This window comes from Pteronotus mesoamericanus, unplaced genomic scaffold (genome assembly GCF_021234165.1).
Source record: "Pteronotus mesoamericanus isolate MK-2021 breed Mesoamerican mustached bat unplaced genomic scaffold, CSHL_Meso_final contig_169, whole genome shotgun sequence".
NCBI lineage: Eukaryota > Metazoa > Chordata > Mammalia > Chiroptera > Mormoopidae > Pteronotus > Pteronotus mesoamericanus.
The window spans coordinates 14,764,075-14,790,903 of record NW_026555068.1 but is presented as its reverse complement, the minus strand read 5'-3'; the positions used below and the strand labels follow the sequence as shown (position 1 = coordinate 14,790,903).

At 42.2% G+C, this 26,829-nt stretch overlaps 1 protein-coding gene across 2 annotated transcripts; it reads left to right on the top strand.

Moving 5' to 3' along the window:
• Positions 1-1,133: 1,133 nt before the first annotated feature.
• LONRF1 (LON peptidase N-terminal domain and ring finger 1) lies at positions 1,134-26,829 on the top strand. Of its 2 annotated transcripts, none has more exons than XM_054566089.1 (12): positions 1,134-1,929; positions 10,361-10,479; positions 11,393-11,515; positions 13,462-13,611; positions 14,137-14,377; positions 14,473-14,569; positions 15,920-16,034; positions 19,050-19,171; positions 21,466-21,624; positions 21,738-21,900; positions 23,305-23,457; positions 25,608-26,829. In XM_054566089.1, the coding sequence occupies exons 1-12, from the start codon at positions 1,212-1,214 to the stop codon at positions 25,764-25,766; spliced, it is 2,319 nt and encodes a 772-aa protein (XP_054422064.1). In that variant the 5' UTR covers positions 1,134-1,211; the 3' UTR covers positions 25,767-26,829. The 2 variants fall into 2 exon arrangements, with proteins under 2 accessions (XP_054422064.1, XP_054422065.1); XM_054566090.1 differs by lacking the exon at positions 25,608-26,829 and adding an exon at positions 23,571-23,614.

Sequence of the window (26,829 nt, the reverse complement as noted above, 5' to 3'; positions counted from 1 at the left end):
CAGTGGAGACCATGACCCTGAAAGGCACACCTGGAGAGCTGGTGAACATTGGACTGAACCCTCCCCTGAGACCTCCCTCAAGATTCCTGCCCGCAGGAAAGAGGGAAAAGGCTCCAGACAAAGGGCCCAGTGCAGGGGGTGGGTGTGCTCTCCCTGCGGGGAGCAGCCTGTGCCATTTCCTTTCCCTTCTCTTTCCCCGCAGGGAGGCATCCCCTAAACCCTAAGGCAGCTGGCAGCTTGTCCCCAGCTAATCCCCTGAGCCTGCTCCCAAAGCCCCCTTCTCTCTGACTTCCCAGGGAGGTAAGGCAGCCCACCCGGGCTCTCCTGCTGCTTCTCTAGGCCAAGCCCTTCCTTGTTTCCGTGTCCCCAGCTTCAATAAAGGCGCCCTCAGTCACTTGGACTCGTGTTGTGGAATCCTTCCTATACGAAGTCAAGAACACGCACACTGCACGTGGCCTGACCTGCTCAGGGCCAGGCTGCTGTTCGGTAACAACGTTAAAGTTGACAGACACTAGACTTCAGGAGTCACAAAGTCATTAGACTGCCTTTGCGCCTTCCTAGGCCCTCTAACTCTGCATGTCCATCTATAACTGGGGTGTAAACTAATGAAAATGCAACCTTGCACCTGACAATTGGGACATTACAGGGGGAAGCCCCACCGGCCAGGAAGAGGGAGCAAGTCCCCACTGGGGGGTGGGGCGGGTATATGAGGGGAGGGATCGTGATTTGGGGCTCAGCCCCAGGAAGACCATCCAGCAGAGGAGCGCCCGAGAAGCAGGCCTTAGGAGACCAGCCTTGGCAGGTGGGGAGCGCAGGGTAAGGAGGCAAGGGGGATGGAGGTCTGCGCTCCTAGGAGCTTTGTTCAGTTACAAGCCATGCCCTTTTTCCGAGAGAAGCCAATTAGATCCCCGCTGCGGGATCATCTGACTTCGCGTCCCTCTCCAGGAGGGGCTTCTGCAGGGGTGGGGCCAGCCAGTCAGCCCCTGGGGGACCCGGCCCAGGGCGGTGCGGGGGAGTCCCGGGCGCCCTAGCAGAGCCCGGCCCTACCCCGCGCCCGCAGGCCCCGCCCCCGGGGCTTCCCGGGCGCGCGCCGCCCCGCCGTGTCCGCGCGCCACGCCCCCCTGCTCGCGGGCCGCGTGCGGAGCCGCGCGCCCGGGAGGCTCCGGGACCGTGGCGGCGGTTGGCGGCGGCGGAGCAGCCCTCCACGGGCCATGTCTTTTCCGGCCGTGGCGAGGAGCTCCTCGAGAGGGAGTCGGGAGATGGCCCCCAGGCCGCGGAACCGGAGCCGATTCTGGGAAGTGGACGGCGGCAGCGGAGACCGGCTGGAGCGCGCTGCCGCCGAGTCGGAGCGCTGGGAGCTGCTGCTCCGCCGCGGCGAGCTGCTGGCACTGGGCGGCCACCTGAAAGGAGCTCTGGAGGCGTACGCGGCGGCGCTGCGCCGCGGGGCCCCGGTCAGGCCCGAGTGCCTGGGCACCCTGGTGGACTGTCTGGTGCTCAACTACCGGCTCCGCCACGGGCTGGGCTGGAGCGCAGCCCGGGCAGCGGGTGCGGACACCGGCGCCGGCGGGCTGCTCAGCTGCCTAGGCTGCCGGGGCTTCCTGAGCGAGCCGGTGACCGTACCCTGTGGCCACAGCTACTGCCGCCGCTGCCTAAGGAGAGAGCTCCGCGCCCGATGCCGCCTCTGCCGGGACCGGCTGCCACCCGCTGCCGCCGCCACTGATGCTGAGGGCACCACCCCGCGGCCGCCGCCTCTGGCCGCCGCCATCGCCGCTTCGGGCTTCAGAACCAGTGTCGTCCTCAACCACCTGGCCGAGAAGTGGTTCCCGGGCCAGCTGGAGCGAGCCCGGGCGGCGGGCCGACTTGGGGAGCTGCTCCACGAGGGACGCTACCGGGAGGCCCTGGCCGCCGCCTGCGAGGCGCTTCGAGCAGGTGACCGCGCGGGGATGTGGCGCGGGCCCAGCCGAGCCCACCCTCTTTTCCCCGACGGGCAGGCTGCCCAGAGCTCGGCTGCGCCTCCGGGAGGCGTCTCGTCTCCCCGGAGGCTGCCTGACTCTCGTGTGTCGGGTCTTGGGGTCCTCGAGGGTGTGGGAGGGGGCGGCGCCCCGGGGTGCTTCGGTCACAATGGGGATGGCCCTCCGAGCTGACTGTGACGCGGCGTGGGGAGGGGCGCACGGGCGCGGGGTTCCCCCGGCCGCGGCCTGGCGGTTGGGCGTGCGCGCCCCGAGGACGGCGGGGCCCGGCCTGGGCGCCGGGATGGGTGGGAGTGGGGCGAACCCGAGCGGCTGCTCTCTTCCTGCCGCGCTCTTTCCGGTAATTGGCCGCTCGGGCCGGCGGGGTCCGCCGCAGGAAAACGACAGCCGGGGCGCGGGGAGGATCCCCCACCCGAGCGAGGCTAGGCAGGCAGGGTTTACCTTCATTTCCCACAAAAGTCACCGGGGCAATTGGAAGCCGCGGGAGGGCAGAATTGCATAAGCTGGGGGCGGGGGGGGGGGCGGCGTTGTGTAACGGGTGACGTCCGGTGGGCGTGGCGGGAGCTCGGCGCCCGCACCCATCACCCGGGGGCCCGCCGGCCACTGGGCTCCCGGCGGGTGTCCAAGCTGCCCAGGGGTGTTTAAGTCTCAGCTGAAAATGCCTGCAGGAGTGGTTCCTTTTGGTGGGTTCAACCTGCCTATTTCCAGTCATACTTATTTCATAAACACATATGTGCTTACTTTTGAATACACCTAGTTGACGGTCAAGATCAAGAGGTAGTGCCCTGGGATTCTTTGCCACGCTTCAGTGTGCTTTTCCATTCCTGATCAAGCTGTGGGGAATGGCCTTTAGGTCTTTTGTCTCCTTCTCCAAGAAGCAGCTTAGGCCTCTTTAACCTAGGTCAGTACTTTTCTTGAGTATGAGGCTCTGGAAGGGGATGTTGCCTGACTTACCTATGTAAAATGTAGGGTTGCGTTGTAAATCAGCGGTTCCTTCCCAGGGGACATTATCTGGAGACATCTTTGGTGGTCACCCTTTATGGGATTAGTGCTGGTACACTTACTAGCTAGGGATGCCGCTAAACATCCTACAATGCACAGGACTGCCTCCCACACAATTGTCAAGCCCAAAATGTCAAGAGTGTCATTGTTAAACCTCGTGTTAACTAAATAAGCCTATTTCAAGCTTAGCATCTATATTTGCAGGAAATAATACTTGGGAGGAATAATCCCCAAGAAAATTGACATCTAAAATATAAACCGATGTTAAGTATTAGGTATATTTATAAACTATGTAACTGAAAGTATTTTGTTATGGTTCTTTTACCCTACGTGCTGCTCTGTCATTTTGAACTAGTAACAATATATTGTTATTTAATGTCTTCAGACTTCAAAGTACAAGCCTGCTACGTTTTCATACACTTGGACTATATTTTTATGGGGAGTAGGCAGTTACAAAATAGAAGAGAATGTCAGATTCAGAACAAAAGAGAACTATTTGGTATACAGAATTCTGATGCAGAGCACTCCACCTCTAGGCCACAGGTCGGGTCCTGATTTTAAAAACAAAGAAGCAGACGGGGGCAGTGAAATGACGGGTCCTCACACTAGCTCCTTCTGGAGGCAGCACCTTTGTGCCCCCCAGTTCTCCTGAAGGTTGGCCCAGGGTCCCCTCTGCCCTGGTAGTTTACCTAATGAAAATGGTTACCATCAATTTCCAAGAAGTTCTGTTTCTTTCTTTCTTTTTGATCATTAGTGTAAAATAAAGGCTGAAACTTACTGACAGCTCTATTCAGTATTATGATTTTGTGACTTGACCTCTTAAATTAGGTGTTTCATAAGAATGAAGGTCCTAATCCATGGGAGAATAGTTGAGCAATGTTTACTAATTAAGGTCTAGCTTAGTGTTCTGTGACCAGTAATCCTTTAATTAAGGAAGATTGTGGCCCTTAGAGATTGAGGGTATCATTTTTTAACAGAAAAAGACTCTGAAAGATCTCCTTCTCCCCTTGACCCCTTTTCAATGTGCGTACCCTGCACATGGGAATTTTCCCCATTCAATTCTTAGTCTTACTTTTGCATGACTAGAACCCAAGTCTCCTGATTTTCACCTCATTAACCCATTTTCCCCCTCATTTTTAGGTCTTTCAGAAATGATTAATTACATACTTGAAATTATGTGACTACTAATGAGGGTGACATTTTTTTCATCCTTTGAATTTGTAGTGGTAAAATACAGGTATTATGTGCTTAAGAGTTTATGGGCATAAATTAAAATATTTAGTAGAGCTGTAAGGTTTTAACTTTTCTGAGAGCTGGCTAGTTAAGATAGGGATTTGGAATGTATTTATATAATTATGCAGTTGTAGTTACTAATGATACTGTTATTGTTGACAATGAAAAAAACTTCACTATAATTTCTTCATGTCATTCTTATAATGAAACAAATAAATACTATTAACTAGAAAAAAATAATCTAGTCTACAGTTAGCCCACGCACATTCACATTTCTCTCTGTCAACAAGAAAGGAAATCTTGAAAATCTTTGCCAAAATCAGAAATTTCCCATTCAGGTTACATAAGCTTCTGTTGAATTGAAATATATTTAGATAACACTCAATCCATTGATCTTTTGATAATAAGTCTCAGATGTTTCGTAACTTTCTGTCTTTTTAGTATTCAAGGATATTATGTAAAAGTCTTGTCTGCATTGAATCTTTATACTTGAGTCTATTGAAATGATCCCAGTTTGCTATGCCGTCTTCCTTTTAGTTTTAATGAATTTTTTCAGACTTGCCTCCTCCCTTTGTACACCCCTCTTCCCTCAAAGAAGGGAACAGAACAGAATAACAGAATAAGTTACAGTTTGGACTTTTTTTTTAAGGTCATAAAGGGGAGAACATTTTATTTAAAATACTTGGAGGAGGAAATTTTTGTCTTTAATATATTTTGCCTTTATACAGTCCTTGACTATTACCAAGTATTTTTAAATTCTTTACAGCATCCGATAGTCACAAAGAATCCTGTGGAGCACTATTGTTCTCAGAAGGAAATTAAGGCATCTCAAGCTAGAGATGCCATGGGGCCTAGGGGTTAAAGGTGTGCGTGCTGGGAGCTGGCGGCCTAGGTCTGAATGCCAGTGCCATGCCCTGTACGCCCGGACCCTGGGCCTGTGGTCTAACCTCCCTCGTTCGGTTCCTGTATCCAAAAAGTGCAAAGAGTATCTACTTCATAGATAGTTGCCAATAATTAACAACCACCTAGGTCTGTTGTGAGAATTGAGTCAAACCTGTAAAGTGCTTAAAATGCTACCTGACAGAGTAAATGCCCAGTAAATATTAAAATATAGTCCTTTTTATAAATGTGAAAGTTGTGCTGCAGCTACAGGATGATTTAGCTAAACTTAATATCTAAATCTTGCAATGTCAAGTCCTGTTGTTTTCTCTCTGCCACATTGTTAACATGACCAGAGAGAGGGTTAAATCCTGATTCTGGCTTGTACATGTTAATTAGTGGTAACATTTTAGCTTACATCAATGAAATATAGATGTTGCAAGGCTTTAGGAATACAAAGATTAGTCAAATTATGGGTAAATGCTGAGTACATTGAAAGAAAATGTAAAGCGTTTTTAATATCTTAATAAGGTTAATGTGAAAAGATTTGATTTTAGTCCGTAAATTTATACATATTATAACTTACTCTACAAAGGACTTGAAACATTGTATCAAGAGCTAGCTTCATTTTTCTTTTTTAAAGTATATTATATAGATTATGCAATTACAGTTGTACCGTTTTCCCCCCTTTGTCCCTGTCTGCCCTGCATCCCACTTCCCTCCAGCATTCCCTCTACCCCTGAGTTCATGTCCATGGGTCACACAGACACAGAAGTTCTTTGGCTTCTCCATTTCCTATACTATTCTTAACCTTGCCCGGACTATTTTGTACTTACCATTTATGCTGCTTATTCCCTGTACCTTTTCCCCCACTCTCCCCCCATCCTCTGCCCGCTTATAACCTTCCGTGTGATCTCCATTTCTGCGATTCTGTTTCTGTTCTAGTTGTTTGCTTAGCTTCTTTTTGTTTTTGTTTCTTTTAGCTTCAGTTGTTGATAGCTGTGTTTGTTGCCATTTTACTGTTCATAGTTTTGATCTTTTTCTTAGATAAAATAGATTTTAAAAGTAATGCTAGGCACATACAGTGAAGGAATGAGTCCTAATAAACACTCGCTAGTCCCTTTAACATTTCATAGAATAAGGGCTTTTTTGATGATGAACTCCTTTAACTTGACCTTATTTGGAAAGCACTTCATCTGCCCTTCCATTATAAATGATAGCTTTGCTGGATAGAGTAATCTTGGATGTAAATCCGTGTCTTTCATGACTTTGAATAATTCTTTCCAGCCCCCTTTTGCCTATAAGGTTTCTTATGAGAAATCAGCTGATAGTCTTATGGGAACTCCTTTGTAGGTAACTCTCTCCTTTTCTCTTGCTGCTTTTAAGATTCTCTCCTTATCTCTAATCTTAGGTAATTTAATTATGATGTATTTTGGTGTGTTCCTCCTTGATCCCAATTTCTTTGGGACTCTCTGAGCTTCCTGGACTTACATGTCTATTTCCTTCACCAGACGGAAAATTTTCCTTCATTATTTTTTCAAATAAGGTTTTGATTTCTTGCTCTTCCTCTTCTCCTTCCGGCACTCCATGATTCAGATGTTGGAATGTTTAAAGTTGCCCCAGAGGTTCCTAAGCTTCTCCTCATTTTTTTGAATTCTTGGTTCTTCATTCTGTTCCAGTTGAATGTTTATTTCTTCCTTTTGTCCCATATCATTGATTTGAGTCCTGGTTTCCTTCCCTTCACTGTTGGTTCCCTGTATATTTTTCTTTATTTCACTTTGTATAGCCTTCACTTCTTCCTTTATTTTGTAGCTGTACTCAGTCATTTCTGTGAGCATCCAAATTACCAGTGTTTTGAACTCTGCATCTGATAGGTTGGCTATCTCCTTGTGGCTTAGTTGCTTTACTCGAGTTTTGATCTGTTCTTTCATTTGGGCCATATTTCTTTGTCTTGGTGCACCTGTTGCATTGTAAGCAGCGGAGCTTTTGGTATTCGCCAGGGTGGGGCAACCTACTTGGCTGTGTTGTGGTGCTGTATGTGGGGAGGAGTCCGACAGGGAACAACGCCACTTGCTCAGCTCTTGGCCATCTTTCAGTCACTTCTCCTGTTACCTACAAGCAAGTTGGGCCCTTCTGGTGCTGATTCCTGGGTCAGTGGGTTTGTGTACACCTAAGACCCCTGGGTCCCTCCAACAGACTCTACTGTGAGGCTGGGAGATTTTCCGGCTGCTGCAACCCTCACAGATTTTTATAGCCAGAGGTTTCGAGGCTTTATTTGTTGGCACAGGAACCCTGGGCTGTGCAGTCTGTCTCATCCCCCAGTTATTCCTCCCTGTCTATCTGCTTGCAAATGTGGGACCACCTCTCCTTGCCTGTGCAGTCAGCAGTCTTGTTGTGCATCCTCTCCACCCCAGCTGCCCGTCTCTGCCCCTCCTCCTGGTCTGGATGAATATTTCTTCTTTAGCTCTTTGGTTGTTGGACTTCCACACGGTTTGATATTTTGGCAGTTCTGGTTGCTTTTTTTAAAGTTGGTTGTTGTCCACCTTTTGGTCAAGCGAGGAGGCAAAGGATACTTACTCTGTTCTGCCTCCATCTTGGCCCCATTAGCCATCTAGTACTACAGTAGAACACTTTGCAACCATTAAAAATCATGTGGACTTAATTACATTGACAAAAAAGCAGATGATAAACAGTATACATGGTATATTTTATAAAACTACATTAAAAAGTGCAAATTATATGCCAGTACTGGTTATTTCCTTGTGGTGGGAAGAATAATTTTGATTTTTAATTTTCCATATTTTTTCAAATTTTATAACTAAACAGTAACTTTTGTAATTGGCAAAAATGTTTCTTGAAAATGAACTAAGGACAGAACCTATTAATAATCACACATATTCCTAAGGATTGGAAAAAGATGAAGGATCACTTAGGAAAGCCAGAACTTGAGGATACAAAACCAGAAAATAATGGAGGAAGCACAGTAGATTTTAAAAGTAATGCTGTGCACATACAGTGAAGGAATGAGTCCTAATAAACACTCGCTAATGCTACATTATACACTGTTATAAGCATTTTGTATGTGTGAACTTACTCTATGCTTTGGGTACTCAAAGGGCATCGATGAGTGCATTTGGCTCTTTCTTTAGAATTAAGAAGTAGTGGTTCTAACCTCTTTTAAAAAGTATTGAGAGTTTGAACTTATCTGACTTATTTTTCCTTAACAGTCAATGTAATTATCCCACTCATATCTGAAGTTTCCAATAAAAACGTTACTTACGAGGAATTGGGGAGCAAGAGCTTTAGAGCCTGACCCTCTTGTCATCTCAACAGTCTGAGTGGGGCTTTTTTCTTGTGGGAAGAAGGGGCCCTGGCTTCTTTTTGCTTTGGTCAAAGTCACACAGTTTGATAGGTTGACTGCGTTTCCGCAAAGACAGGTCTGCTCGGGCACTCGGTGCAGCGCTGTCCCTTGTGAAGGAGCTGTATGAGGGTGACTCCTGCAGCGGAGGCGTTGAAGGAAGATGTGAAATTCATAGTTCTCAGTGTGCACTGCATCGAGGACGAGGCGATGGGGACTCGCTGGGCAAGAAAAAAGTGGGCAATTTCTAAAAAGCCCAGGAAGGGATCCAGGAGTGGACCGAGCTGCTTGTTGCGGCAGTGAAGCCGCCTCCCAGTGGGGCGGGCGCAGGCGCGGCTCGAGGACACCGTGGGAGGCGCCCCAGCCGTGGGTGCAGAGCCGTGCACCCTGGGCCTGTGGCCCTGCCTTCGCAGCGCAGGGCTTCGACGCTGATGCGTTCACGTCTCACTCTCGGACTCTTTTGGCACATGCTGTTCTCCACTTTCTGAGCTGCAGTTGTGCTTGACGAATCAGGATTACATGATGCTGTTTCACAATAAAATGAAACCTTCTAATTAGATAATACGCTCCTCAAAGACAGGGATAAAGTACAATCTGTTGAACACTGACAGCATCTAGCTTTGTGCCAGAAGTGTTCATTGTTCATTGGTTAGTCATATGAGATTTTGGTTTCTAGGTGGTTGTTGTTTTTATTTCCAGAGATAATGAATTTCAATTATATTGCTTTAGGAAACAAAAGACAAGATATTCTAGGTATGTCTTTCATTTAGGATGTAAGAAATATTTTCATGAAATGTTAATTTCATTCTTCTTTAGAGTTTTTCATTGGTATACATTTGAGGGGGACAGTATCGTTCCGATTCTCAAGCATCAGCAATTGAAAAAGACCTGTGTATTGCCATTGTTGAGTTGAGAGTTATCTGTAGAAAAAGTCTTTTAAAAACTAGAGTAAACCATGGAGCAGTTGAGGAGTTTTATAATAGTTTTTCTTTAATGGGGTGTTACAGGTCTTTATGCCCTTCTCACAACGAATACTTTATTTTATATGCATACTTTTTTGAAAGCGTCAAAGATGAATAGCTTTAAAAGAAGAGTCAAGTAAATGTAATCTGTAGGTACTGAAAACTAGTTTTCTGCTTGGACTTCCATTTTAGAATCTATATCCCTGTAGTAATTAATTATGGTATTGGGTGAACCAGCTAAGTGTCTGAAATTCTGATTACCATTGGATACTAATTTGGTTTCTCATATAGAGAGGTAGAGGATACAGAAATTAACAACAAAGTTTTTCCCTCAGGGATATTTGAAATTAAACCTGTTTTGGGGTGGCTTAATACTATTCTTGCTAATGGCAGGGATTAAAATTTTGACCTTTTAAGCAAGCTGACTCTCATCAACCCATTTTCTCCCAAATCATGACCATTATGTACTTCATAAGACTGGCGTGGTCAGTCTTTGTCACTATGAAAATTCCATGTGCAGTAGTGACACATATAGTTGTTTATAAATAAGGATTTAGAAGCTAGGGTATAAAAAAATGTAGAATTTACCATAAAAGGGCAAATCTTCTAAACATCTAAGACATATCTTTTAAGTTTGTACAGATGACCTATTTTAAGAAAACATTTATTTTCTTAGAGGTCATTATTCATATTATAAAAATGTTTCCAGTGTTCTTATGAATCATAATTTTCTCCACTAAAATAGTCTACTTATTAATAATGAGTTTAAGTAACTTCTAGATGAAATTTAAGGTGTAAGTAGATTGTACTTATACTGTGCTTGGTTCATAATATTTAGTTTGGTGGTTATTGACTCAAATAAAACTAGGTTAATTGTTAAATCTAGTATGGTGTATTTTGCAGATGGTATAATAATCTTTTAAAAACAATCAACCTTTATAAAATACTTATTGCAGAGCCTGGCAACTTGACTCTAAAAATTTACAGAGCTGAATCATATGCTGGCCTCCAAGAGTTTAAAGCAGCCGTAGAAGATTTGAATGCAGTTCTCTTTCAACTGCCAAATTGGCCTGAGGTAAAATCACTGTTTTACATTTTGCATACATTTTAAAATTTCAGCTGTAAGGAACATGCATTCAATTATGGTTATAAGTTTTAACAGAATGGTTTGGTTGACTCAGAGTCCTCAAAATTTAAGTTCAATAAATTATAAGAATTGTTTTCCTAACTAAAGAAGAATCTGAATTCAAGGCACAGGAATAAAAAAAAGAGGGAGACTTTAGTATACCAGATTTCCTCAAAGAGATACAACTGGTCACATTGTGAAGATAGATAAAAACTGGCTATTGATGCAGGGAGTTATTGATGGAAAGGGAAGAGATTCTCGAGAACTGACGGGGCTTTATGATGGGAAACAGATCATTAGGTGGTGAGGGGGGAAAGGAGGCTACCTGGCTACATAGTTTAAAAAAGACTGGTAGCGTGTACATGATCAGTTTACTAACTTTCCTATTTACCAAATCGCCAAGGCAAATCAGTCCATCTCCCATCTGTGTTTTTTTAGGCTCGAGGTTACTCTTTGTTGTGATTTTTTTCCTCCATTCAAAACTGTGCCTTTAAAGTTACAACTTAATTACAAAAATTATGTAGAATTTAATGTATGCTGCATGACTGGTTAGTACAACGCCTATGTATATTAAGAAATAAGAGGGAAAATGATCTGTATGGACAACTTAAGAATCCTCTGGACTTACCACTGAAACGATAGAATTAGAAGTGTGGTTTTGAAGTCATTTTCTCAGCCTCAGCTCCTCCTTAAGTGCCTCTCCAGGGCAGTGTATGAACACACCTTAAAAATGCTCTGAGCTCTGAAGAGTTTTTCAGTTTCAAATGAGCATTTCCAAGCAGACCTTTTTGTCTTTACTTGATACTGATTTTTTTTAAACAATTCTATCAGTAAAAGTCATGTGTATGTGCTTTTATTGGAGGTCTACTTCAGGAAGGGAAAAGTGCTCCATGACGCCGGCTTTTTAGGTGATGCCTTACAGCTATTTCTACAGTGCTTAGCCCTGGATGAAGACTTCGCACCTGCAAAGCTGGAAGTGGAAAAGGTAATCAGTTTACTAAATTTAATAGTTTAGGGCAGGACTAAAACACAGATCTTTTGAAAAATGCTAATTAAAACTGGGATCAGAACATAAGGAATCTGTAAGTCAAATTTAGTAGCAATTCAACAAGTGGTTTTCAGGTTCATCTACTTAGTGTTTTGAGTTCTTACTGAAATCAAAACATTTCATTCACAATTATGTAAATGTATCATTTTTGCTTAGTTAAATTTAGATGTCCCCTAATAGTCTGTTTAATCTGAGCCAGACTAATTATCCTTAATTAAACATCGTTGTCATGATGTTTCTGCTCAGGAATTTTTATTGGCCTGGTTTTTGCCTTTCATTTCAGGTCTCAACTTTGCTTACTTTTTATGAGTGCCAGGAATATTGCCCCAGTCAAGTTGTTTTCCTGATTTTTCTTTCTTTCTTTTTTTTCAAACATTTTTCTCAGTAGTCCATATTCCACTTTCTCAAGTTTGTTCAAGCCTTAGTAGGTGTCAATTAAAAGAAAAAAGGGAGGGGGTTCTCTGCTCAAATGACCTTGGGAAACATTAAGTTAAACCAAGTTAAACAGGTTTCTTCAAAACTTCTCAGAGGTTTTGCTATGCCTCTGACATAGCATTCGGCATTCGTCAAACTTATTCACAGAGCATCTGGCAAGACCAGAGTCTTCGAAACTGTTTTTGGGAAAATCTACCCTAGCACAGTTTGAATGCCCAGTCGTGATTCTCTCCTCAGTGTCTTCAAAACATGCCGCATTGTTTAATCACTTTTGTCATGTTTCTTAGAGTGTGGCTTTTTGTCAGAATCATCTGGGTGCATGGTAAACATAAAGATTCCTGGGTCCCCCACAGACCTTTGGAGTTAAGAGTCTCTGGAACTGGGACATAGTTTAAGAAGCACCTGGCAGAGTCTTACATACGCTGAAGTATGAGAACTTTAAAATTTTTCTCATTTCCAAAATGTCTGTGAAGCAGGGTAACATTGGTATATCCCCTCTGAGGGTTGTTTGCATATGCATTCGAGCCTACTGATTTAACAAGAATTTGTTTACTGTTGTGTGTTTTTTGACTGTCCTGTATCTGTTAGTGTTACTTCCCTAGTGAGACTGCAGACTTTTTAAGGGCTTATAATTTTGTATTTTCCATGCTAGTGGACATCCTCATATATCTATAAATATTTGTTTGTTGGTTAATATTGTCAGGTGAATGCAAAACCACAGATACTTTGAAATATTTGTTTTTCCCCAATATGCTTTTGGTAAATAGTGTATAATTTACATCTACTGAAATGCATGGATTTTATAGTTCAGTGAGTTTTGAGGAATTATAAACCCATGTAACAGCAGCCATCAAAATACAGAATATCTATAAAATGTCCTCATCTCCTTTTCAGTAAATTCCCCATCTGTCTGTTTCTAGCCGCAACTGCTGTTCAGATTTTTATCACCATGGAGTAGTTTTGCCTGTTCTAGAGCTTACTATACAGGGAATCATACAGCATATACTCTTTTGTGTCTGGCTTTTTTTCCCAACATAATATTTTTGAGATACATCCAGTAATTAAAAAATGTTTGTTGTTCACTAAGTATTCTACTGTATGAACATACCACAATTTGCGATATTCACCGCTTAAAATCCGTACGTTAAAAAGTCAGCCTTATATCTTGGGCCCCTTCTCAAGCTGCCAGTTGAACCACTCCCGTGCCTTCCTTCCGAATCATTTCTTTGAGATGACTTGACCCCACTGAGGCACACTCTGGTTTTGCAAGACTTTTAAACGTATTTGGTAGTTTTGCTTATTACTTAATCTGTTCCTCCCCTGATCATTAAAAATAATGTCTGCTATAAATTTTCTAAAAATTCTGAAATCTTAGATACCTTTTTATTAAATTATCTTTAACCAAATATTTTCTATTTTTCATTACTTTTATAATACTTCTCTTACAGATTTTATTTGATTTACTATCACCTGAAAACTTAAAAGAAGGCCTGAAGGATTCTTCCTGGAGTTCATTACCATGTACTAAAAACAAACCTTTTGGTTTTCCGTCAGTAATAGAAGAGTCTCACTCCGCCAGCGAGCTTAGCCCGCAGCAGGTAAAGCGTGAGAAAAGATTGTCATGGGCTCAGTGTATCTGTTTCTTCACACATTAAGATCTTTACTGCTCTGATTTCAGTACTGGAACCTGTTTAGGTACATTTAAGCTATTTAATAATTGTCTTAATAGGATTTTTGTTTATAACCTTTTATTTCACACTAATAATTTTTATGTAAAAAGTCTTGTTCATTTATCACAATTTTAGGTCACCTGAATGTTAGAAAACTTTTAGTCTACTGGAAAATGGAGGATATTGTAGTTATTTTATTTTCCTCAGGAGAGGAATAGCTATATTAGGATAACAGCTTAAACCTCATTGTAATAGAAGTTAGCTAGATGTCTAGGGCTATGTATAGTACTAGCAACAATCATTGACGTGCCAGGGTTTTAGAATTAAAAGTTGGTGCTGTTAAATGAGCAGTAAGTGGACATTACAAGACATTGAAATTTCATTTCAGTTTGATTCTTGGTGAGAGCAATGTAGTAAAGAAAAACAAATACCCTTGTTACTGTATTTTTGTAGAATGAAGAGATAGCAGAGGTCCCATCAGAGGCTGTCAAAGGAAGCTTAAACCGTGCTCAGTCAGCACAGGCTATAAACTCCACGGAAAGGCCCACCAGAGAAGACGGCTTAAAAAGAGTGTCCTCAGAACCTCTACTCTCTGTTCAAGAAAAAGGTGCTCTTCTGAAAAGAAAGTTGTCTCTCTTGGAACAGGACATGATTGTCAATGAAGATGGAAGGAATAAGCTTAAAAAGCAAGGGGGTAAAAATTCCACTACATTCATAGGAAACCTGTTTATTTACTTTGAATAACCTTTAAACTTTTTCCTAAGATAGCCCTCCTTCTTTGTTTAATAGAAACTCCTAGTGAAGCCTGTACGTTTTCATTAACTTACGGCGACATCCCGGAAGAATTGATAGATGTATCAGATTTTGAGTGTTCTCTCTGCATGAGGTAAGTATGTAACATTTTATAAAAGGTGAATTTTTTATGTTAATGTAAATAAAATGCAGGGTAGATAAAGGTAACCTACTCTGTAACAATAGATAATGTACATGAACAGAATACTGTACTAAATATCAAAGGATATGAATTTTACTTGTAGGTTGATATTTCACACCTTGGACAAATAACTTTAATGTATGAACCTTGGTTTTCCTTATTTAGAGATTGGGGTCAATATTTGTATACCCTCTATCACAGTGTTTATAAAAATCAAATAACTTAAATATAAAAAGTATCTGGAAAATTCCAAAGAACTATAAACGCTTTATTTATTACTATTATAATTTAGAAACCTCCATGATTGTAGATTTGGGTAAGAATTCTAATTATGTATTGTATATATCTGACTCTCCCTTGTTTATATATTTTAAACATAAAATCCTGTTAAAATACCGTTGGCTAAGGAGTTCCATTATGTAAAATGCCTAGAATTCTAAGCAGGCGATGGTTTGGAAAGAACATTTTCCTCTTGCACATACTGTGTGGAGTCCAAGGAACAGTGCGCAAAGAGCCGAGAGACCTGGTGTGGGCTCCGCAAGGCCGGTGGTGACTGGCTGCATTCCCGAGCCCGTCTCCTAACTCCCAGCCTTGGCGTCTTCATTTGTCAGGGAAGGGGGTTAGACCAGACAATTTCTAAAGGACCTGTGTGCCTGATAATCCTTCTAGGAAATTCAGAGGTGTTTCAGGAAATAATTATTTATTATTATTGATTATTAATTTTCCCATATTATTTGAGTATTGTGTTTGGTATTAAGCCTAATATGTCTTTAGGATTTAACTGTAATATTTATTGGATTATTCCTTCTAATGAATTTTGTATAGTAAACCTTGAAAGAGAGTTAAGCAATTTTAAAGAGATGAGAAAATAAGAATCTATATGAATGCTGTTTAATAATTATTAATGATATAGTTTACATTATTTATTTTTGCATGGACGGTTTGAAATCTGGTGTGTATTTTACATTTCCTGCACATCTGAGCTTAGACCAGCCACAGTTAAGTGGTTAGTGCCACATGTGGTGAGTGGTTGTCATATGAGTTAGTTGAGTTCTGGGGGCTTGTCAGGGCACCTGTGTTGGTAGAACATTTAAAATGTCCTTCAGGAGAGTGTGATTGCGTTATCACCGCCCCCTTTCCTCCTCTTCTGCCCATCAGACCCTCCTTCCTCTTCCTCTAAATAGAGATCAGTGTTCATCCCTCCTTCCTTCCCTCAGCAGAGGTTAGTGCTATGGTTCTGTTGCCAGTTTTTCCAATAAGTCATTTAATGTGAAAACTAACCTGTATTTTCATTGGTTTCAGGTTGTTTTTCGAGCCAGTAACAACCCCTTGTGGACACTCATTCTGTAAGAATTGTCTTGAGCGTTGTTTAGATCATACACCATACTGTCCCCTTTGCAAAGAAAGCTTAAAAGAGGTAAACATTTTATCTGTTTATTGGTCTCAAGTTGGACAACATCGTTTTATTCCTCTTCAGCCACAGAAGTGGTGATTATCATGTTCAGAATGAATTATATATGCCGAGTGACCGGAAAGGACAGCGTTTCATTACCGCATGTTAGTGGTGGAGAACGTGAGGTTAGAGAGGACATGGGGAAAGCAGAGGGGTCCTGGAGACCAAACGCCCTGCGCTTAATTTTTTTTATTAACAAAGCAGGTATGGTCAAGTACTTGGTCCGGAATAGGTTCAATTTTAATGAGATACAACATTGGGGAAACCCAACTGCCCTGCCTTACGCCCAGTAATAGGCTAAATTTCTGGCCTAGTTCAGGCCCCTTAACATCTGGACAATTCTGTCCAATAGACTTTCTGCATTGATGGAAGTACTCTCTGTGCTGTCCAACCTGGTAGCCGGCAGCCACTAGCCACATGTGGATATTGAGCACTTGACTGTGGTTATTGTGGCGGAGGCGCTGTATTTAAGTGGGCACGCGTGCCTAGCGGCTTCCCCACTGGACCAGGCAGCGGCAGGCTGGAGGGGAGAGGGAGGCGCGGCTTCCCACACCCCTTCCTGTGGGGTCGGTGGTCAGCGCTAACAGCCTGTGTTAGGAAAGCGGCTAGAGTCCGGTGGGCCCCTCCTGCCAGGTGGGAGGACAGTGCCCTCAGTCGGGCACGGGCCACTGGTGGTCCCCTGAGGGAGGCCAAGCCTTGTAACGCTGGGCTCTGGCTGCACTGGTGGCATCGATCAGGGAGAGCGAACCTGTCTCTGGTGGTTGATAGGACTGTTTAAAGAAAAAGCGTCTTCCAAGTGGGAATAAAAAAGTGATAAAAACCATTTTGCTGTTGAACATTCGTAGCTCTTTCCTGTGTACAAAACACAACTCTGTACAGGTGCTGTAATATTATATGTGTATTGTTATGTTTGATATGTGTCTTATATAATAAGCTGATATATAAACACAAAATCATAGACAGAATGTTTACAGTGTCAGGAAACCAGATAGGAGTTTTTAAAGACATGTCCAACTAATATACTCAGTGTTTTCAGGTGAAGTACTCTAAATATGCTATTTTTCCTGTGTTAACAGAGTTTTTAGATATTTATTTATTTATTTATTTGATTAACAATTGGATACATTGCTTTAAATTTAGAGATAGCTCACCTTAAAAAGATGTTTGGAGTTTGAAAGGAAATGAGCATAGTATTTAAAAATAGCTATATCCTGTGTCCTGACCATGAGAACTCCTTGTGTAATACAATACAATTTGTACAATCTAAATATATTTTAAAAAATTAAAATTGAAACAGTCAATTTCTATAACAGTATAGTAATCTAATAATTAACATTTTCTTATTGTTGAGTTTGTAAATTGGTTTGTTTTCTCTTTTTTTATATACTGTGTTTTATGTCTTTGAATATTTCCTTAGGATAAATTTCTGAGGGATAAATTACTAGCTTATGATTATTTATAAGACCCTTAACACCAACTACGAAATTGCTTAGGTCCCTAGAACTGTGCAAATACAGATTCCTATCAGTAATTTAAGGGAGGCCATGTTTCCCCACATTTAATGCATGCATATTAAATTTTAAAACGTCTTTTAATTTAATAGAAAAGTGATAATAAAATTGCTTTCAGAATGCCTGTAATTTGATTAATTTTATAATGCACTTGTGAGCTATCTGTATGCACATTATCTCCTCAAGAGGACCGCTCTCCAGAGGGTCTCTGCTCAGAGTGCGCTCCGCCCCCCCGCCCCGCCGCCACCCCCCGCCCCCGCCAGCAGCATCTGTGGCACCTGGGAGTTTGTTAGGAATGTCAGGCCCTGCTCCAGAGCCGCCAGGTCAGAAATTCTGGAGTGGGCACAGCAGCCTGCACTTGAACAAGCCCTCCTTCGCGCTAGAATTTGAAAATCACTACTGTTACCCATCTTCCAGCCTCTCGTATGTCCTACTTCATTTTTCATTGGATAATGACCAAACACTTACTTACGCTGGTTCTACAGATTAAAGGGCGGCTGCTGTTTATCTTCTCTTGTTGTCTCCCAAGAGTTTTTTCCTCTTTTATTAAATACATTTGTATTGGACATTTTCTTTGTCCAAAGTGCTGCGCATACCCTGTAACCTGGTCCCTGCCCCGGTACAGCTTTTAGTTCGGTTACAGAGATATGATGTATCCCTGTCCATGTAATATAGTGCAGGGTGTGGTTGGTAACTGACTTTTGTATGGCAAAAGCAGAAAAATAGGGGGTTCTTGGGAGACAGAAAAATAATTAAGGAAAACTTTATGGAAAAGGTAAAATGGAGCCAGACCTTAAAAGATAGATGAGTTTTTCATAGGCAGGAGTGAAAGAGATGGCTTTTAGCAGTTGGAATGATGACACAAAAATGCATGTGGGTGGCAATTTTTCAGAATGGTAAAATGTACCATTTTATACAGAGTCCAGGGGATCGTATGGGAAAAACAACCTTTTAATAAGGGTCTGAGTGATAGTGAAGCAACAGGGGAAGGAGAATCTGAGAGAAAAAAATATTACCTGGAAACTCTGCTACCAACATAGGGAACAAAAAAGGGGTGGGAGATAGTTTGGGTTTTCTTAAAATAAGACAAGTGCGTCCTTTTCTTTATTCCTTACCTATTTTTGTTTCTCAGTAAAAATGCTAGTTTCTGGTGCGCATGGGCTGTGGGGTTGGAATCGGCCTTCGGTGTGGGAGACGGCAGGGCTGGGCTGCTGGCCTCTAGTAAAGGGTTTGTGACCATAGCAGGACACAGGCCTCGTGCAGTGCTGGCTTCACACTGCAACGTGCGCCTTGACGCTCTCGAGCAAAGCCGCCTGTTCGCCGTTGTCCGCTGTGCCCCGCTCACAGATTCGGGACTGACTCTGTAAATATGCGCTAAAAGCTTTACCGTATCCGCTAAACTGTTTTGCCTGTTTTGTTCTGTAGGAAAAAAGTACTGGAATGTAAAATAAATAATATTGTCTTTTAGTATCTAGCAGATAGGAGGTACTGCGTCACGCAGCTGTTGGAAGAATTAATAGTGAAGTATCTGCCTGATGAGCTGTCTGAGAGAAAAAAAATATATGATGAAGAAACTGCTGAACTCTCACAGTAAGTTTCTTCTCATGAAAACACAATCAAATTACAAACTACTATCTTTTAAAATAGGAGAACCTCATGGCAAGCTGGATCCTATCCTGTCTTTAATTCAACCCATATAGGCAAAGGAATATTTCAGACGAATATTGGTCAGCTTCTCCTGTCCCAAAAAGAATTTCTAGGAAGTTCATTTGGTAACTTCCAGATGTTCTATTGGGAATTATGGACTCAGCTCTTTGTATTGAAGCAGTACTTCAGGTGGGGGAGGGGTTTCTTACTGTGACCTCTGGGAGCAGAATCCGGAATGGAATGGAAACGTGGAGCTGGTAACAGTGGTGGCTGGAGACAGCAACCCTCAGGCATCAAGGCAGGGCAGGAGGAAGACAGAGGATAAATGGTCTGGATTGGCAGGGGCTTTAGCCAATTAGAGATTTGGAAGGAGGGACCTTGAGTCCTGAGAGTGAAATTGGAAAAGGGGGCCATGACTTAGTGGCCCTCGATTGATGAAAATACTGAGTGAGTAACAGGAAAGTGAAAACCCTGGGGTAGCTTTGGGATGTAGTGGATCAGACCACTATCAAGAGCACATTTTGGCTGATTTGGGCTGGGTAGGTTGGCCCTGGGTTTGTTCCTCTGTACACCTTTCTTTCGTGTCCTTTTCTTCTTCCATGTCTTTCCCTCTTTGACCAGTCACTTGAGTCTCTTTAAATTTCTTCCATAGGTTTTTAATTTCTTAACTCTTTTCCTTATGTTCTTTTAACTGGACACACTAAAGAATAAAATTTTAATTTTTGTATGCTTTTTTTTTTTTAAATTGAGCAACTTGGTTTCCAATATTTTCCAAATTATATAAATTGAAGATTTTGTATTTTTTACTTTCTAAGAAAAATTTAATTGTGCTTATAGACTTCTTTCCCAGTAAGTGCCCACCAAGTGTCTTCACTGGGCCAGTGCCTTCAACGGAAGAAAGGCTTTTGATCTTTTCTTTATAGAAATCAATATTGATTTGTCTTCTCATGGAACCGACGTTTCATTGTATGATTTTATGATAGAGAATATGATATACAGACTCTGAAGCTTTTTCATCGACTCTGCAAAAAGCTGGCTATAAGAAAGCTGCAGACATACTTTTCAAGTCTTAAACAGTGACACAACCGGACCCCCCGCCCCCGCGAAGGGTCCAGCCCATGCATGGCCGGTGGTGGAGTAGCAACGTGAGGGGGCTGATGTCATGGCGAGAAGCTTCAGGGGCTCCTGCTGCTTACCGGCCGGGCCGTTTTGTGTAGGAATGGTACCCCCTCGAACTTACAAGGTTGGCTAATTAATAGGTCTACTGGGGCTTCCCTCCCCCCCAGTTCTTTTGTTCATAAGGAGAGTGCTCAGTGATGGTAGAATACAGTTGTAAAAGTAGAGGAACGAGCACTTGTATATTCAACATTATTTGAATATGTATAAAAATACATTTTAAACACAGATGGGGTCATTTTATTCATGTTCTATAACCTTTTTTTTTCATTGTATAGACATTTAAATGTGTCCCATTTTATGGCTGTGTCAAAAATTAGTTTACTAGTACTCTCTTTTTGCTTCTAACTTTTGGCTACTGTACACAGTAGTATATTGAATATTATTTTAGTCTAGGGGGTGGGAAGTGACCCAGTTGGTTCAGAGGATATGAGCATTTTTAAAAGTTTTTGATGAATTTAGGCAAATTCTTCTTCAGCGTGATTATACTGTTTCAATCTGCCACCTGCGCTGACAGCTTCCCTACACCCTTGTCAAAGCTGGGTGTTGCCTTTGTTCTTGTTTTCTGTTAGTCCGGCAACAGAAAATGTATCATTTTAATTATCTGCAAAGATGTTATTGAATTACCTATTTTGGATTGAAAATATTTTTAATGATTTGCTTTTTGTCTTTGGTGAGAGCTCATTTTTTCTTATTGTTATCTAAGAGTAATTAAGAGTGTTTTACAGGAAAAGATATTAACTGTCATGTTACAGATATTTTAGACAGATTTTTAATATAAAATAGTAATTATGGTCAATTGCTTTTTTGATTCATAAAGATGTCCTGAATTCAGGTTGACTTGTATACATATGAGGATCAGAAACAAATTTTTTAGTGTTAATATTGTATCTATGTGAGTGTAATGAAGGTGATGCCAATTCTTGTTCTTGCCAAGAATAAAAGTCACCTTATTTAGGGCTAATTTATTTTTGTTTCATCTTAATTTATTACTGTTGCAAGCTTTATTCATTTTGGTTGTATGTTGTAATAAATAATAATGAAACTTCTCTCTTCTTCAGCTTGACCAAGAATGTTCCAATATTTGTTTGCACTATGGCCTACCCCACTGTGCCTTGCCCTCTTCATGTATTTGAGCCAAGATACAGACTGATGATTCGAAGAAGTATACAAACTGGAACTAAGCAGTTTGGTATGTGTGTCAGTGATACACAAAATAGGTATGATTTTTGTGTACTTAGATATTTTTATTTATAATGGAACTTTCCTTGAATGTTTTGAGAACCTGCGTGCTTGTTGCTTGAACTTTGATACTCACTAGTTTTTCTTTTAGTTTTGCAGATTATGGTTGTATGTTACAAATTAGAAACGTACATTTCTTACCGGATGGAAGGTCTGTGGTTGATACAGTTGGAGGAAAGCGGTTTAGGGTTTTAAAAAGAGGAATGAAAGATGGATATTGCACTGCAGACATCGAATACCTGGAAGATGTTAAGGTATGACAGAATATTCTTTTCCAGCACACTTCGGTGTCCTAGGTCCTAGGCATCGTCCGGGTGTCCAGGCTGTCTTTTCTAGGCAGATAAAACAGTTCTTCCTGCCAGAGGCCCTCTTCAGTACTTAACACAAATTAGTTCCCACTTAACCTTTTCCTTATCTTGCTCTTAATCACTGTGAGTTGCAAGAGAACTTGGGACACCAGATCCTAAATACTCTTCATTTCTCCAGGCACAGCAGCCGGCACAGTGCTAGACTTGTATATGTGCATGTGCATGGTGGGCACTTAACAGGAGCAATCGATTGAACTTTGACCATTTTTAAGTGTAAATAGTTCGGGGGCATTAAGTGCACTTTACATTGTTACGCAAAAGTAGATGCCTTTTCAACTCTTGTTTCATTTCAAATCTTCAAAAGTAAAAAGTACTTTCTTTTGTCTCTCATGTGCTATAGATTCACCCTCTATATTTCAGAATGTTTTTAGAGTCCCCTTATTGTTTTTATACTGAGTCATCCTTGAAGTGTGAAAGGCTGAGTCAAGCCTTAGTGTTTGTTCAGATGTGTTAATATACATGGAACAGAGTGCTCCCTGGCAGGTAGTGAGTGGGATATAAATGTGTGTTAAAGAAATCACTACAAGATGGACGAGTTAATGTGACATCTTCCCACCTGTGCTCCGTGATTCCACTCTGGATCTCAGGCTGGAAGGCCGAGGCGTGTAATCTCACGTTCGCAGGGTCCCGATCCGGGAGTCTCAGGGTACGAGAGGGACGATGCAGGTAGCTACAGCGTTGGGTCTTTACAGCAGAAGTTCATTATTCCATAGTTTAGTCTCTATTTTTTTTTTATATACTGACTTATATGCTAAGTTATTTGCTACATTTTGTTTTTGATCCAGTTCCCTGGTACAAGATCTAAGTATGCTTGTCTTCCATCCTGTTACGCTTTCCTCATGTCGTCTGTACCTTAAACCTCCCTCCCTGCAATCTTTCCTTTTATGATAGCAACTGTATTCTTCTGCTTTCTTAGTTCCACTGCTCTTAAAAAGCCACTGATCCATAAAGACAAAAGGAATTTCAAATTGGAGTCAGCCTTGGTCCGAAAACTCCCTCTCAACCTTACCCCTCCTCCTAAGTGGAAAACTGTTGGTACGGTTCTGCAAGGCTGCAGTGCTGCTCAGCGAGGCCGAGGGCGGGTCAGGCCCCGCCGTCTTTCCGGGCGCGGCCTGTGGGCAGCATGTGGGACAGAGACAGATGATACATGTTGCATAACAATGCGACTTTCTGATTGAGCACTGAAATCGGTGTTCCCTGTTCTTCCATTTTTCTCTCGTTTCAGTGGGGTTGGTGACACTAGACAAGGAAGACTGGACACGCAAGTCTTACTAACTGTTGTGTTTCTAGGTTGAGAATGAAGACGAGATAGAGAACCTCAGACAGCTCCATGATTTGGTGTACTCTCAAGCCTGCAGCTGGTTTCAGAATTTAAGAGACAGATTTCGAAGCCAAATTCTTCAGCACTTTGGATCAATGCCTAGGAGGGAGGAAAACCTTCAGGTATGATGGCTTTGATGTTGTTTCCAAAAGTCTCACTTTTGTAAAAGATCCAAATGAGTAGGTTTCTTTTTTGTTGCCCTATCCACACAGCATTTCCTTTGTCCCATCTTTAGAATCTGACCCTGCCCTCTGGTGCGGTGTGAGCACGGCACTGCAGGTAGGAGCGAGGGCCAGGGGAGGAGGAAGCCTTAACTGAGGGAGCCCTCTTCCAGAAGAAGAAATAAGGAATTAAACATGGGACTTGGTACCGTCAAGTAAATTGTGACTTGGAGACAACTGTGTGCCTTTGAGCCAGTCAGCTGTTCTTCTTTGACAGTTGAGAGATGTATCATGTTCTGTACTTACAAAAATTATTTTCTCATCTCTCCTTTTACTCCCGACTTTCAGCCTGGCAATTACTTTCATTTTTGTCTCTTCATGTTTAATACCCTACTCCTCAGGCAGCTCGCTGATGGTCTGATGGCCTAGCTCAGGGACTTAGGGTCTGCATTGAAGTTTCATCTAACTGATGTGTGGCGAGCACATTTTGGACAAGCGGGTATGTGCAGCAGGCCCTGAGTGTAGGCTCATCAAAGCGCTCACTTTTAGGCATAAGCATTTTGAATTGAATTGAGTAAAAACGTGTGGAGTCAGAAGGTAATAGACTTCATGAAGTAATGACTGTAAATAAATATGAAGAGAGAGAGGTGAGCCCACTGTGGCGCTCACTGCCTCTCATTTCAGTTTTCAGGGGTTGGTCCAAGTCTGTCGGAATCCCAGCTGAAGTCTTCACCTGAACTTGAAATTTCAGCATCAGACCATTTCCTAATGTAGTGCTCCTTCTGTGTCTCGCATGTTTTTTAAAAACATCCTGTCTACCTGACTCTGATTAAACTCGATGGAAATAAGCACCAAATTGAATGAAGAAATTTTAAATGTTAGCAAACCAACATGTAGAAAAATTCAACATTACTTTCCCATTGCCTTTACCTTCCTCACCTTTCATTGCCCTCTCCTGCCCCTCTGCCTCCTGTGAGTCTGTGTAAGTCAGGATTCGGTCAGGAACACAGGAGGGCAGGCTTTAGGGTGGGGTGTAGTGTTACCACCATGGCGGGCAGATGGCCAGGGAATCTGCTGCCCCAGCGGAGCGCGCTGCTGCTCAGGAACTTGCAGGGAAGCAGCTATCATTCCTAGGAAACCAGGGAAGTCCCCACCAGCGTCTCATCTGCAGCAGTGGATGGAGCAGGTGGTTTTCAAGAGTTCTCTGGAAGCTTCTGCAAATCTCACATCTACCCACACATGGCAACAGTCCCCAGAGAATAATGGCTTCCTGTCTTCCAAGTTGTTCATCCCCCAGGAGTGCCTCTCATTGGCCAAATCTAACCTGGAACCATGTGGAGAAGGGGGTTCTGGGAAATACAGTTTTCTGATATTTCTGATCTGCAGAAGAGGCGGTCATGGTGCTGAGTCGAGCACAGATAGTCCATAACGGTGGCTTGAAAGGTCTTTTATATAAATACCTAGTCCTTTCAGCAACCAGTAGCAGCGCTTGCAACATCACAGGGACTTCTTTGCTGGACATATGTTTATGTCCCCAAAGAAATAAGAAGCTAAGACCTTTTTCTTTCATTTGTCCTAGGATTTAACAGACTTTGAAAAAATGTTTTAAATATCTGTTTTAAGAAAGCAGTTCTCAAGTAGGACAGTTTCGCCCCAGTGGGACATTTGGCACCATCTGGAGACACTTTCGATTGTCACAACTGAGGGGTGCTACTGACAGAGGGCAGAGGCATTGCTAAACAGACCGCAGTGCACAGAACAGGTCTCATCAAGGGCCCGTAGCCAGAGGCTGAGGATGCCCTGCTCGCAGGCAGTTCAGGGCTGAGAAAGGCGTTGGCTGGCTGCGGAGTCAGGTCCAGGTTTGAATCTTGGCTCTGCCACACAGGAGCTGACAGATCTCAGACAATTTGTATTACATTTCTGAGCTTCAGTTTCCCTTTTTCATATGGGCATAGTAATAGCCTTTTTTTACATTAGCGTTAAAAGAATTTGAGATAGGAGCTGATAGGGGTAAGTGCTCAGAAAAGACTAGTTTGTCGGTAGTTTGCTACTGTTTGCTATTACGTAAATATTTGTTTTATTAATTCTATAAAATGTCAAATTATTTTTAGGCGACTCCTAATGGACCTGCCTGGTGTTGGTGGCTTCTTGCGGTTCTTCCTGTGGATCCCCGATACCAGCTTTCAGTTTTATCAATGAAGTCTTTGAAAGAACGGTTGACAAAGATACAGCATATACTGACCTATTTTTCTAGAGACCAATCTAAGTAACTAACTGCTTGGATCTTCCTTTAAAGTTACCCTGATCTGGCTGTGTTGACAGCCAGGTTGTCCGCTGCCTTTGCACATCCAGTGCTGGTTTGAGAAATGTAATGAAACTTGTGGGTTTTTTTTTCCTTCAACCTCCAGAATCATGTGGTTCTGCAAATGAATACCCTCAACTAGGATTTAGACCACTAAGAACTTGCACAGAAAAACACACAGCAAATGTGTGTTAAACCTCTACATGGTGATGAAGTTGCACTATGTACCATATTCTAAAATGAAATGAGAACTCTGTGTGTGTGTGTTTGTGTGTGTGTGTGCAAGCGTGTGAGTAGTATGTGTGCATTTTCTCTGGCTTTAAGATTTAAAAAAAAAAAAAAGCCATAGAGAGCAGAACTTGCCGAGGATCACTTATTGCCCAAGTTTACAACAGTAGCAACACAAGTTTTGGCAAATTGAATTTGCCTCTGATTTCTCTGTCCTAATGCTTATATTTGCACAAGTATGTAAACTATGGTATTGAGTATCGTTCTGTTGGAAATCCTGCTCTTGCTGAACTGTCTTGACCATTGACTATGATACTTTCTTATTTATGTAAATACTTGTGACCCAGTGGCCGACAGGCATTGGGTACAGAACCTAGAGCCAGTTTTCAGGAACAATTGCAAACCTGATATGGTACTGTGCATCTATTCATAAAACACTTAAAACTGTGAAAATATGGTTTACATTTAACTGTACATAAAGGTAAATGGAGAACTCGATTCAGTACCAGTTTAGTTTGTACATTTTAGGAGCTTTTCACATGAACTGCCCATCTGTGTAATTTATAGTTTGACATGATGCGTTTGTTTAAAAAAAATTACATAGTTTAAACCCATTAAGGATCTGAGAGAAGAGAAGGAGCTTAATATAGAACTAAGCTTTTAAAGTGTGTTTTATTTCTTAATTCTGGTCTTGGTGCAAATGTTAGTTATGCCTTACTCATCGTAATTAGGTCGCCACGCTGTGACATGGTTTATACTCATGCTGCCCTAGATACTTTTGTAATATTTGTTGCAAACTTATA